The sequence below is a fragment of the Octodon degus genome, unplaced genomic scaffold (assembly GCF_000260255.1).
Source record: "Octodon degus isolate 3935 unplaced genomic scaffold, OctDeg1.0 scaffold00004, whole genome shotgun sequence".
Taxonomy (NCBI): Eukaryota; Metazoa; Chordata; class Mammalia; order Rodentia; family Octodontidae; genus Octodon; species Octodon degus.
Genome location: NW_004524580.1, coordinates 24,404,973 through 24,416,367, shown reverse-complemented (window position 1 = coordinate 24,416,367; position 11,395 = coordinate 24,404,973). Strand labels below are relative to the sequence as shown.

At 41.9% G+C, this 11,395-nt stretch overlaps 1 protein-coding gene across 3 annotated transcripts in view; it reads left to right on the top strand.

The window, feature by feature from the left end:
* The window catches only part of Lta4h (leukotriene A4 hydrolase), a 37,228-nt gene that overhangs the window by 17,354 nt on the left and 8,479 nt on the right, over positions 1 to 11,395 (top strand). For all 3 annotated transcript variants that reach the window (XM_004623803.2, XM_023716560.1, XM_023716563.1), the window contains exons 7-15: positions 1,116 to 1,188; positions 1,381 to 1,521; positions 2,476 to 2,499; positions 3,531 to 3,601; positions 4,321 to 4,432; positions 5,120 to 5,264; positions 6,621 to 6,724; positions 7,174 to 7,244; positions 10,911 to 10,965. In XM_004623803.2, the coding sequence (XP_004623860.1) occupies positions 1,116 to 1,188; positions 1,381 to 1,521; positions 2,476 to 2,499; positions 3,531 to 3,601; positions 4,321 to 4,432; positions 5,120 to 5,264; positions 6,621 to 6,724; positions 7,174 to 7,244; positions 10,911 to 10,965 (796 nt within the window). The remainder of the gene's footprint in view (positions 1 to 1,115; positions 1,189 to 1,380; positions 1,522 to 2,475; positions 2,500 to 3,530; positions 3,602 to 4,320; positions 4,433 to 5,119; positions 5,265 to 6,620; positions 6,725 to 7,173; positions 7,245 to 10,910; positions 10,966 to 11,395) is intronic.

The following is an 11,395-nucleotide window of genomic DNA, read 5'->3' as shown; positions in this document are numbered from 1 at the left end:
GATGGCAAAATCTTATTTGGGGACTGATGTCACATAAAATTTTAAAAATGAAATTTAGATGGAAAAGATGTTTTTGAGTTCTAGCACTGTACAAATGATACATAGTTCTGTTTGTTCTCTGTTGTCTTTTTATTGACATTGTTAAGCGTGCAGTTGAGTGGTATTAAGTATAGTCAACATTGCTGTAAAACATCTCCATTGTACAAAACCGAAACTTACTACTCATGTACCAAATGCCCACCCGCCTGTGGTGGCCACCATTCTATTTTCTGTTCCTATGAATTGGAATAGCTCCTAAAGTAGAATTATACAGTCGGTGTCTTTTTTAAAAATTTGATTGATTGATTGATTGATTGATTGATAGATTGATTGATTGATACAGGGTCTCACTATGCAGCTCAGACTCCTAGTAATCCTCCTGTCTCAGCCTCCCCAGTGCTGGCATTACAGGTATGCAGCACCGCTCCTGGTTTAGGGGCTGGCCTGGAGCACCTGAGGTTCTGGGGCTGGCTTGGCATGCAGTACCGGGAATTGAACCCTGGTCCTTGTTCTTGCCAGGCAGGCACTTAGACCGCTGGTCTATCTCCCCAGACTAGTCATTGTCCTTTTGTAACCAGCTTCTCTCAAGTAGCATAAGTACGCAAAGTTCATGTATGTTGTAGCATGTAACAGGATTTCCTTTCTTTCCTATAGGTATCTTATATAAGAGTGTCTAACTTTTTTTTAAGAGCAGAACATATTTATTGGGGGAAAGAAAGCTCCTGTCCTAGAGAGGGACAGAAGAAAGGGCCCAAGCGAGTTGTCCCCCGGGAAGTTGTCTCTTCCAGGGACTTTTTTATTGTTAAAATCGTACAGTGATCTAACTTTTAAATGTATAATTTGTAAACGTTTGTGTCACCCCTGTTCTGAGACGGTCTCTTAGGAGAGCCGCGTGTCCATCGCTGCGTACAGCAGCAGGTCTGCTGAGGGGACAGCAAACCCGTCTCCTCCCCGTAAGCACAGAGTAAGCCCTCCTGTACTGCATAAGAGCCTGTACAAGACTACAAGTCCCACCTAGAGGCACGTGGATAATTTGCCTTAATTTTTTTTTTTCACTAAGCTTTGTAATTTTGCAGAAAAATTGGCCCAAGGACTTTGGTGTGGTCTGAGAAAGGGCAAGTAGAGAAGTCTGCTTATGAATTTTCTGAGGTGAGCCATTTAAATTATCGTGGTAATAAATTGTGTCTCATTTTATGTGAGTTTTGGTTGCTATATTTGTTTTATCATTTTCTTTAAAATAAAAATCATGAACTTGTAAATGCCATATGAAGTAATTTGTGCTTTTAAGAAGTTACTTTGATAATAACTCAGACCCATGAATATATCTGCATTCATTTTCAGACTGAGTCCATGCTTAAAATCGCAGAGAAGCTGGGAGGCCCTTACGTGTGGGGGCAGTATGACCTGTTGGTCCTGCCCCCCTCCTTCCCTTACGGCGGCATGGAGAACCCTTGCCTTACTTTTGTAACTCCTACCCTGTTGGTAAGTGCAAACAGCTCTTCCTCAGAAGCTGGGATCTCAAAAAAAGCCTAGGTAGGAAGAATCTTAGCCCCCTAGTACTATTTTTAAAAAGATTTCTGCTTCTTTATATAATCATTGCTTTAATTGAATTGCTGTTATGGCTCCCATAAGTTTATTTTTGAAGGGGAAAATGATTTGGCCACGTTTGGGAATAAGAGTATTACGGTATTACGGTCAGGGGATTTGGGGACTCTTGGGCTAGGGATGCTGTGGAACAGCAGTCTGCTGATTAATTGTGTCAGGGCACAGAGAAGCCACACCAGTGGCGCTTGGCATACAGGTGCTCGGAAAGGAAGCAGAAGCCGAGTGCAGCATGTGTAGAGCGGGATCGGCTCCCTAGCCTGTTGCTGCATCTGAGCCGTCCTGTCAGCTGCTTTAGCGATTAGCAGCTGCGAGTAATGGAGCAGCAGCTAGGTCAACAGGGACGTTTACGTTTTTGTCTTTAGGGCTGAGGGCTGAACCCAGGGCTTGCAGCTTGCAAGCATTCTACCGCTGAGCCAAGTCCCCAGCCCCAGCTAGGACAATAAAGTGAAGCACGTCGTAGGACAGCTACAGCACTCTAAGCTCTTAAATATATTTCAGGTAATAAGGAGAGCAAGAAGGTGCTGGGTAACTAAGAGTGGATATATAAAGTAGAAATAGCAGGGATGTTTCCTGGAAAATAGGGACAAATACACTGGCCTTCTGGGTGTTAGAAAAATGGGCTAAAATTAGAGAAAGAGAGAATGGTGCCGGGTTCCAGCCCTGCGTTTTTTTTCTTCATTGCACATCTTTTTTGAATTCCTTAAAGTGCTATAGTAAAAGGACAGTGACAATCAAAGCCAGAATATTAACTGTGGAGGGCGATCGTGATTTAGATAGTCCCCGCATTTGGCTACTGAAGTAATAAAATGTTTTCTCTCTCTCTTTTTATAGGCAGGTGACAAGTCATTGTCCAATGTAAGTTGAAATTTCTGACCGTCTTGCTCTCAAGAACTATTAAGTAACTGATTTTAAAGTATCTATTTTTATGTTGAAGATATAGTTGTAAAGAATAGCTTGGGGTTTGTCTTAAGAGTTAGACATTATGCAATGTTCAAGACAACTGTAGCTGGAGGCATATTCACTGAAGACCAGGCTTCAAGAAAAAAAGTACTATTCACTTATATACTTCCCCTATGGATGAAAGGCAGTGATTGACATTCTTAATAGGCATTAATCACCTTGGAGAAGGGGACTAAACCTCCTTAACCCACCCCTTCCAGGAAAGTCCTTGTCCATAACATGTGTGCTTAATACATGACTCATTTTGGCAAAAAAAAAAAAAAGAGTTAGACATTATGTTAACAAGTAGATTTAAAAGATGAGAAGAATTTATGGTTTGATCTCTTTGTATGCTCCTGAAATACCTTTATTTGCATTATTAATGCCATGATGTATCCATGTAACCTAGTATTTTCTTCTAATTTGAACTATGTGATACTTTTTGTTTCTGGTATTATTTTGCTAAACTGAGTAATTCCATGAATAAGTTTTTAAAATAGCTGAGGAATGAAGAGTTGAAAGGACAAAGATGGTTAAATAGCATCCTGTTTAAAGTTTAGGTAATCAGGGGCCGGGGAGATGGCTCAGTGGAATAAGCGCTTCCCTGGCAAGCACAAGGGCCTGAGTTCAATCCCGGTTCCACAAAAAAAAAAAAAAAAAGTTTAGGTAATCAGCCAGTGAGGTAGCTCAGCAGACTAAGCAACTGCTTAGGGCAAGTGCAGGGACCAGGGTTCAATTCCCCAGCACTGCGTGCTGTGCTGGCCCATCTCCTGGGTGCGCTGAGTGGCCACCAAGTCTGGGCATGGCCGGGGGAGGCTGAAAACAGGAGGCTTACTTCGGGTCTGAGCTGCATAGTGAGACCCTGCACCAAATACATAAAATTTTTAAGAAAAGCATAAAGTTTAGGTAATCAATTCTACTGCTCATTGCTTAACACTTTTCTTTAGGTTATTGCACATGAAATATCTCATAGTTGGACAGGAAATCTAGTGACCAACAAAACCTGGGATCACTTTTGGTAAGATTTTTTAAAAATTCTTTCCTGTTATTGGTTGATTTCTTTCCCTGCTTCTCGCCACTCTGAATGTTTTCTGTGCAAATCTTGCTTTTCTGTTACCGCCCCTCTGGTGGGTGGGGATTTCTTTTTAACTCTGTGCCACTCATCACAGTGCTAAATACAGTGTAGGTGTTCAATGTATGCTTGTTACTTAGTTCCTGGTGCAGCTTATGTTTGATGAGTGCATGTGTGCTGTATATAACGAATGCATTCATTATGAGGAGTTGATATGTGGGCACAACACATCCTCATTCTTCTTGGGTCCCCTTCCCCTACTCCCCTTCCCCTACCCTAGCCCTTGTGTCTCCCCCCACCCCCTTGTATCTCTTGGTTCCCTTACCGTTTGCAAAAGACCTGTCTCTGTTTCCTATTTCTTTTTACGCTGGGTTGCTCATGTAAGAGAAACCATACACATAAACCAGCGTGGTGGTGAACTTGTCCTGCTGCTGCATGCCAGGCTGGGCTGGGCTGCGCACAACTGTCCACAGTTGTCCACAGCTGTCCACTGACTGCTTTGAGTGACCTCCCGGGAGCCACACAGGCTGCCAGCTGAGACTGTAGTCCTTAAGCTTTATGACTGCTGCCCCACAAGAGGGACATAGAAAATACCTTGATCATTAACCTTCCTTTTTCTCTTAACCATGACAAGGCTTTAATTTTTTTAAAAATGTTTTTCTCAGGTTAAATGAAGGGCATACTGTGTATTTGGAACGCCACATTTGTGGACAGTTGTTTGGTGAAAAATTCAGACATTTTCATGCTCTGGGAGGATGGGGAGAACTGCAGAACACGGTAAGTAAGTTGGGCTTTTCAAAACCTTCTTTCAAAGTTGTGTGGTTGTTTAAAAATGTGGTTTGGAAAGTACTGAAAGCCATGCACACAGATATGGAAAATGCAGCAGAGGCTGTTGACACAGCATCGTTCATTGGTGGGTGACCTGGCTGGATTGGGAGCTCACTGAGTCTCTACTGTGACAGCTGCTCTGTGCCTAAATTTTATTTAATACAATGTCATACTTAAGAACTGTCCCCTGAAAACTGAATTTGCTGAGACACTGAATTATTTTTCTAGTCTCTGATAAGAATAAAACCTATTATTGGGCAGGAAACATCAGGGCTACAACATAAGCAGCCATTCTCCTGTTCCTGTCACCACCCCCCACCCCTATAGTAGGGGTTGAACTCTAGGCTGTTGCACTGAGAGGTACATTCTCAGATTTTTTTACTTTTGAGATGGGATCTGTCGCTCCATAAATTACCCAAGCTAAGCTTGAACATGAGATCCCCCTTCCTCAGCCTCCCAGAGTACAAATAGCCATTCCTTAGACTTCTACAGTTACAACATATGAGTATATTGTTAATTATCAGCTTGTTTGCATCCTGTTTATGTCACTGCATGAAGCAGTACTTCCTTACTGGCTTGTTGGCGTGGTGATGCCGTCTCCACGTGTGAACCTCTATCTTACTTCATGTCATGCAGATAAAAACTTTCGGGGAGGCACATCCTTTCACCAAGCTGGTGGTGGATCTGACAGATGTAGACCCTGATGTAGCCTATTCCTCGGTGCCCTATGAGAAGGGCTTTGCTCTACTCTTTCACCTTGAGCAACTCCTTGGGGGACCAGGTAAGCTCTGGCTGTTTTCTGATTTTTTTTTTTTTCTTTTGGAGATAAAATGAAAAATAGATATTTGTGAGTTGATGTTATATTTTATTCTGTATTCCAGTTCATTCTGCTAGACAATTATTTATCATTTTTTAATGTTCTCTAAAACTTAAATAACCACTGGGTTCTGTATAATACTGCTTGACTTTAATAGAAAAAAAAAAAAGCAACCTCGTTGTATATTAGTGTTTTAGAAATTAGGATAATACATACTTGTTGGAAAAGGCTCGGTGAAACAGATATTAATAAGAGTAACAGACCAGAGTCCAGCAAGTAACCAGCACCCAGTCACACAGTAAAACTACCATCATTCTTCACAACTTTATGGGTAGGGTTGTCTTTACTGTTGATCTTAGCAATCTTGGCATATGACTTGTTTTTCTTTACGAAGCCAAGAACGCTAAGCTTTTTACTTAAAGGAAGCACTTGCTGGCTTCTCTTTGGCATATTTTGGTTGCCTGATTACTACTTCTATGCTCTGGTGTCACTCATAAGTAAAACAAAAGATAATATTTTACATAGGTACCATGGTAACCAGCCGGCCTGACAACCAGTATGGCTGCTAAGATGTTTTCAGAGAGAGAGCGAGAGATACCACATTCACATAGCTTTTATTATGACATATTGTTATGATTGTTCAAGTTTATTACTAAATACTGTTAATCTCTTGCTAAGCCTTATTAAATCTGCACAGGTATGAGTGTGTAGGAAATAATAGAGTGCAGTAGTTTAGGGTTTGGTGTTATCTGTGGTTTCAGCCATCTACTGGGGATCTTAGAGTAATTCCCCATGGATAAGAGGATTCTACTGTAGTACATGTTCTGCATCTGTTCTTTATTGTCAGCATTCACATCCTATGAGATTTACATCAGTACACATAAACCCAACATGCCTTTAATACCGTCAGTATTTCAGATGTAGGTGTGTGGAGCTTGTGTGACCTCCCCCCGATGGTCGTGGAGGTGGTCTCTTTGTTGACTGACTTTGAAGGCCCTCCCTGCGCTGGGCCCACTCTTGCTGGCTGACCTTGTTTCCTCCCTGTTACACGAGGGTTCTCATATAGCTTGTATGTGCTCCTGCTCTGTCCCTTCCGTGCACCGTCCCTTTATCTGAAAAGAGGATTTGTCGCTCCCTTCCACCAAATTGCGTTTTTTCAAGACCTAGTTCACATCCTACCTCCTTTTTTGACTGCTTTCCCTCTCAGAGCTCTCTTTCTTTGAGTGTTCTCTGAGTGTTCATTACCGATCACAAAAGTAAATTACCCTTGTATGAATTGATGTCTTTTTCTTTCTTTCCTTTTGAATTTTTTACCCATAGAGGTTTTCCTAGGATTCTTAAAGGCTTACGTGGAGAAATTTTCCTACAAGAGCATAACCACTGATGACTGGAAGAATTTCCTATATTCCCACTTTAAAGATAAGGTTGGGCCTTAAAAGTTTTCTTTTTCATTTTCAATATGATTTTATTTATAGACTCTGAGGATAAATGGAATTACTTTTGTTTAATAGTAGTATTGGTTTGGGGTTTGCTTAGTTGAGTCTTAACTTTCCTATTTTAATTATTTTAACAGAATACTAATATATAGAAATTTATTTTAGAAAAGAGACTTGGATGAGGTGATACATATATTAATTAGCTAGATGTAATTATTTCACATTGTATATATGTGTTAAAACCCCACATTGTACCCTATAAATGTACACAGCGATGATTTGACAATTAGAAATAGTATTAATTTTAAAAAGAAAAGAGACTTGGAAATTACTTTAACCTGACAGAAAAAAAACTGTAGATTTGAGGAAGTACAAGTTTGTCTTGGGACTTTTTTCCCTACAGAAAAGATCACTTGGTGTCTTCTGACTGTTCACAGGTTGATATTCTCAACCAGGTTGATTGGAATGCCTGGCTGTACTCCCCGGGGCTGCCTCCCATCAAGCCCAAGTAAGTGCTTACCTGCTAAGACGCTTTCTCTACTCCCTGAAATCCCCCAGATAGATGCCTTCCTCTGGCTGTTAGTGATTTAGACCTTATTCCTGATGCCCAAAGAATGATTTCCATGATTTATAAAAATGAATAAGTTCCACTCATTGCAAGTAGCTATTGAGTACAGTCAGAGACTTAGATCACAGTATTGTTCCTTCCTTAAAACTTTTTGAGGGCCTTGAAGTTCCTCTCTTTTTTTATATTAAAGATAACTTTTTAAAAATCAGAAAAATAACATTTTGAGCCAGGGCTGATGGCATGTGCCTGTCATCCCATTTGTATATTTGAGGAGGCCAGGCAGGAAGATCATTTGTGCCCACAAGTTAGAGACCAGCCTGGGCAGCATAGCAAGACCTTATCTCAAAAAGAAAAAGCTTTTTTTGGTATTGAGAATCAAACCCATGGCCTTTGCCCTGAGCTACATCCCAGCCCTTTATTTTTAATTTTGACACGAGATCTCCTAAGTTGCCCCAGCTGTGTTCAGACTTACAATCTTCCTGCCTCAGCCTTCCAGAGTGCTGGGATAACAGGTGTGTACCACCACACTGGGCCCCTCCATGGCCAGGCAGTCCTGGAGGCCACAGACTAAGGAAGCTGGGAAAGCGTGTCTTCTATAGTCTGTTCCATATTTTGTTTTGGAAACAGGCAAATAGCACAGATTACTAAAAAACTTTTTTGCTGTCTAAAAAAAAAATCACCAAAATAATGCCTTACATATTTTTTCTAGCTCTTCATAGTTTAAGAAGCACCACCATATACATGCTCCTTTTAATTCTCACCACAGTCTTACCAGTAATGAGTGCCTGAAGTAAAGCCAGGGCACTGGGAAAAGAAAGAAGGAGCTGAGAGGTAGAACCTGCTGGCAACTGACTGACCCCAGTTGAGCAAAGAAGGAATTAAAAATGCCCATGCTGAAATGTATAAGGATCTAGTCCACTCGAATAATTATAGACATGGAAGTATTTTCTTCTTATAAAATGGTGTGGGTGAGGAAACTATAGATGTGAACATCAGCCCAGTGATAATAAGAAAGAGGACTACAGTAAGTAAAGTTTCGACCCTTAATTGAGCCCCACCTGAGAACTAGTGTGGTGGTCAGTTCATGGTTAAGGAAGCCATAGCGTGCTGTTGTTACAAGGAGGGAAGGAGTCTGAGAAGTGAGTGTGGATGTTAAAGCCAACACTCTTCTGAGACTGATCTCAGTGGCCTGCTTAGAGCAAATGGGAGTTGGAGAAAGTTAAAGAGTAAATATGCCTTTGGCCATGCATGTGAAATTAAAGAAATGTGGGTGGGAAATGAGTTCTTGAAAGGCTTTTCTCTAATATTCCTGCTGTTAAGGGATCCTTTGGGTGGGTGGGGGGGTCTCAGTTCATTCTAGATCCCTTAAGATTGCTTCTAAGCAGTGTCAGAGTACTGGGAAAACTTTGAACGTATTCATATGCTCAGGGACCCTAAAGAAAGAAATTCTTTTAAAACTGCACATCACAGAAAACACTTTGATCCACTGCATCTGGGAAGGCTGGTTCTAAGTCCTCTGATTTCCATAGTCTTCTCATTCTTTGCACATGTTTAAGTATTTCCAACTCCATCATCATCAAATTCAGTCTCACATCTCCACTTCCTCCTGGAAGTGTGCTCTGCTTTCTGAGTTGTACACTTGGGTACGTTCTGACCCTCTTCTCCATTATCCAGACAAAGCTGGAGCAGACTTTCAGAAGACCAGATGGATCATGCCAGCCCGATTAGCAGTCTTCAGTGGCATCCCATTGGTCTTAGATAGGGCCAGATCCTGTAAAGCAGGAGTCCCAGGTCATGGCCTGGTACCCATCTGTGGCCTGTCAGAACCCAGGCCACACAGTAAGAGGAGCAAATGCAGTTTCATCTATATTCACAGCTGTTCCCCACTGCTCACATCACAGCCTTAGCTCTGCCTCCTGGCAGATCACTGAGCATTAGAATCTCGTAGGAGTGCAAGCCCTACTGTGAACTATGATCTAGGTTGCATGCTCCTTTGAATCCTCTCAAAACCACCCTCACTCCTTCATCCTATCCCATCTCATCTGTGGAAAGATTGTCTTCCACAAGACCATCCTTGCTATGAAAAAGGTTTGCATCTGCTGCTTTGATGAGCACCACAAAGTGCTAACAGTACTTCCTGTGCTTCACTGAGTCTCTGAAACTACACCTGTCTGTACCTGAATGTGTTCTCTCCACTGGAGCGCCACCTCAGCTTGGGAACCATTTTCTCATGGAAGCATTCCTTGACCTCCCCAGCCAGGTCAAGAGTCGCCTAGTGCCGCATGTAACGTTCATACAGGGGAGCACACCTGTAACTTTACATTTATTTGTGTGACCATGAAAATCTTCCTTGAACTACAGTACAAGTACCCTGAGAGCAAGGCTCAGATCTGGTTCTGTTCATGCGTTTTCTCAGGACTTCACTGTAAATAGGGCTGCTTCATTTCCTGGGGCCCACCCTTGACTTTTCAATTACTCCGTGAAGGAAGTCTCAGGACACTAAGAATCCTACCAGCCAAAGGATTCTCCCTGTCCTGTTGTTCAAATTAGAGCCGACTAACGTCCCAGCAGAAGATCAGTCACAGTCCTCTGGTCCTGCTTGTTCTCAAGGCAGACACATGGCGAGCCACAGCCCAGCGACCTCGTGGCTAGGCGGGCTCCTGCTTCGGCGCAGGGAAATGTGTTGACCCCTCTGCACTCGTTTCTGAAGAGCAAGCAAGGAGCCCAGTCACAGTTCTCGTTCATGCAGGTTCAGCGAGCCTTCTAATCAGAGCTAGTTCCTGTAGGCCCTGAGGGGCAGGTGCCTCTCGGTTCCCTGATTCAGACGTTTCACAGCACGCCTATCTGACTTGTGGACAACATATCTGACTCGTGGACAAAGAGCGATGTTTCATCAGAACTTTGCACACATGGCATGTTCTGTCCCGTTACTAGACATGTACCATTTATTTTCTAAGTTAAGAACACTCACGTATTAGTCTAACTCGCTTTGCTTAATAATCATAGCGTGACGCCAAGGATATAGCTAAGCAGCACGGCAGCTGCCAGCAAGGGCAAGGTCGTGAGCTGAGTTCCTGGTACCTCCCCCCCCCCCAAAAAAAAAAGAAAAAATCAAAAAGGAAAAACCTCACACAATGATTTTGAACTGTCAGGGGTCAAGCATCTAGAGCAGCACCTGTCCCCTAACAGGCATTTGCAGATTGGTTGGACAGTGAGAGAGTTTGAACATCAGAAAGCCAAGTCCATGCTCGTCACGTTGACTTAGGGCCTGGCTCCTCCTGCCAGCAGCACTGAGTGTCCAGTGGGCTCCAGCTGCTTTGTCATACCCTTCTCGAGTACGTGACCACATTGTGCTGAGACACTTTTCATTCTCTGGGAAGGACAGTCAGGAGTGTCCGTGTCAGTGTGTTTACTTGGATTGCAGTAATTAAATGAGGCCAATAGTAACTAATCAAGCAAAATTTCCTATTTCTGTTACATTGGAGTTCTGTACCTTTATTTAAAAGGATCATTGAAATTTAAGTGTTTTGTAGCTTTAAAGCTGCTTTTATGCAAAAGCATGTGCATGTTTATAAAGCTTAATCTTTAATATTTTTATCTTTGCAGTTATGATATGACTCTGACAAATGCTTGCATTGCCCTAAGTCAAAGATGGATTACTGTGAGTATTAATTGCAGTTTTTGCCTTTTTCAAATTGTCTGTATTCCTATGTAGATTACTATAAATCATGAGCAGTTGTATTTAGAAAAACTGAATATACAGCATGCTGTCTTAGCTGGTACTGTCGGTACTCTCCACGTATAAAATTAAGTTTCATGGGAAAGAAAGTCAATGATAGTGGTGTTAATTATGGTTTTTTTCCTGCTTCTTTTCAACTCTTAAAGTATGCAAAAATATTTGGAGTTTACTCTTCATTAAAAATCCATAGGATACTATTTCAAGTATAGTAATTGTGTGGACCAGCTCAATGTAAAACCATCATCAGTGACTGCTGATGCCAACCATTAGCACTGGGGAGAACTAAGGGATTCTGTCTTGTTATTAACTTTGTTCATTTCTATGAAACTTCCTAAAGAGTCGGTCTCTCTCT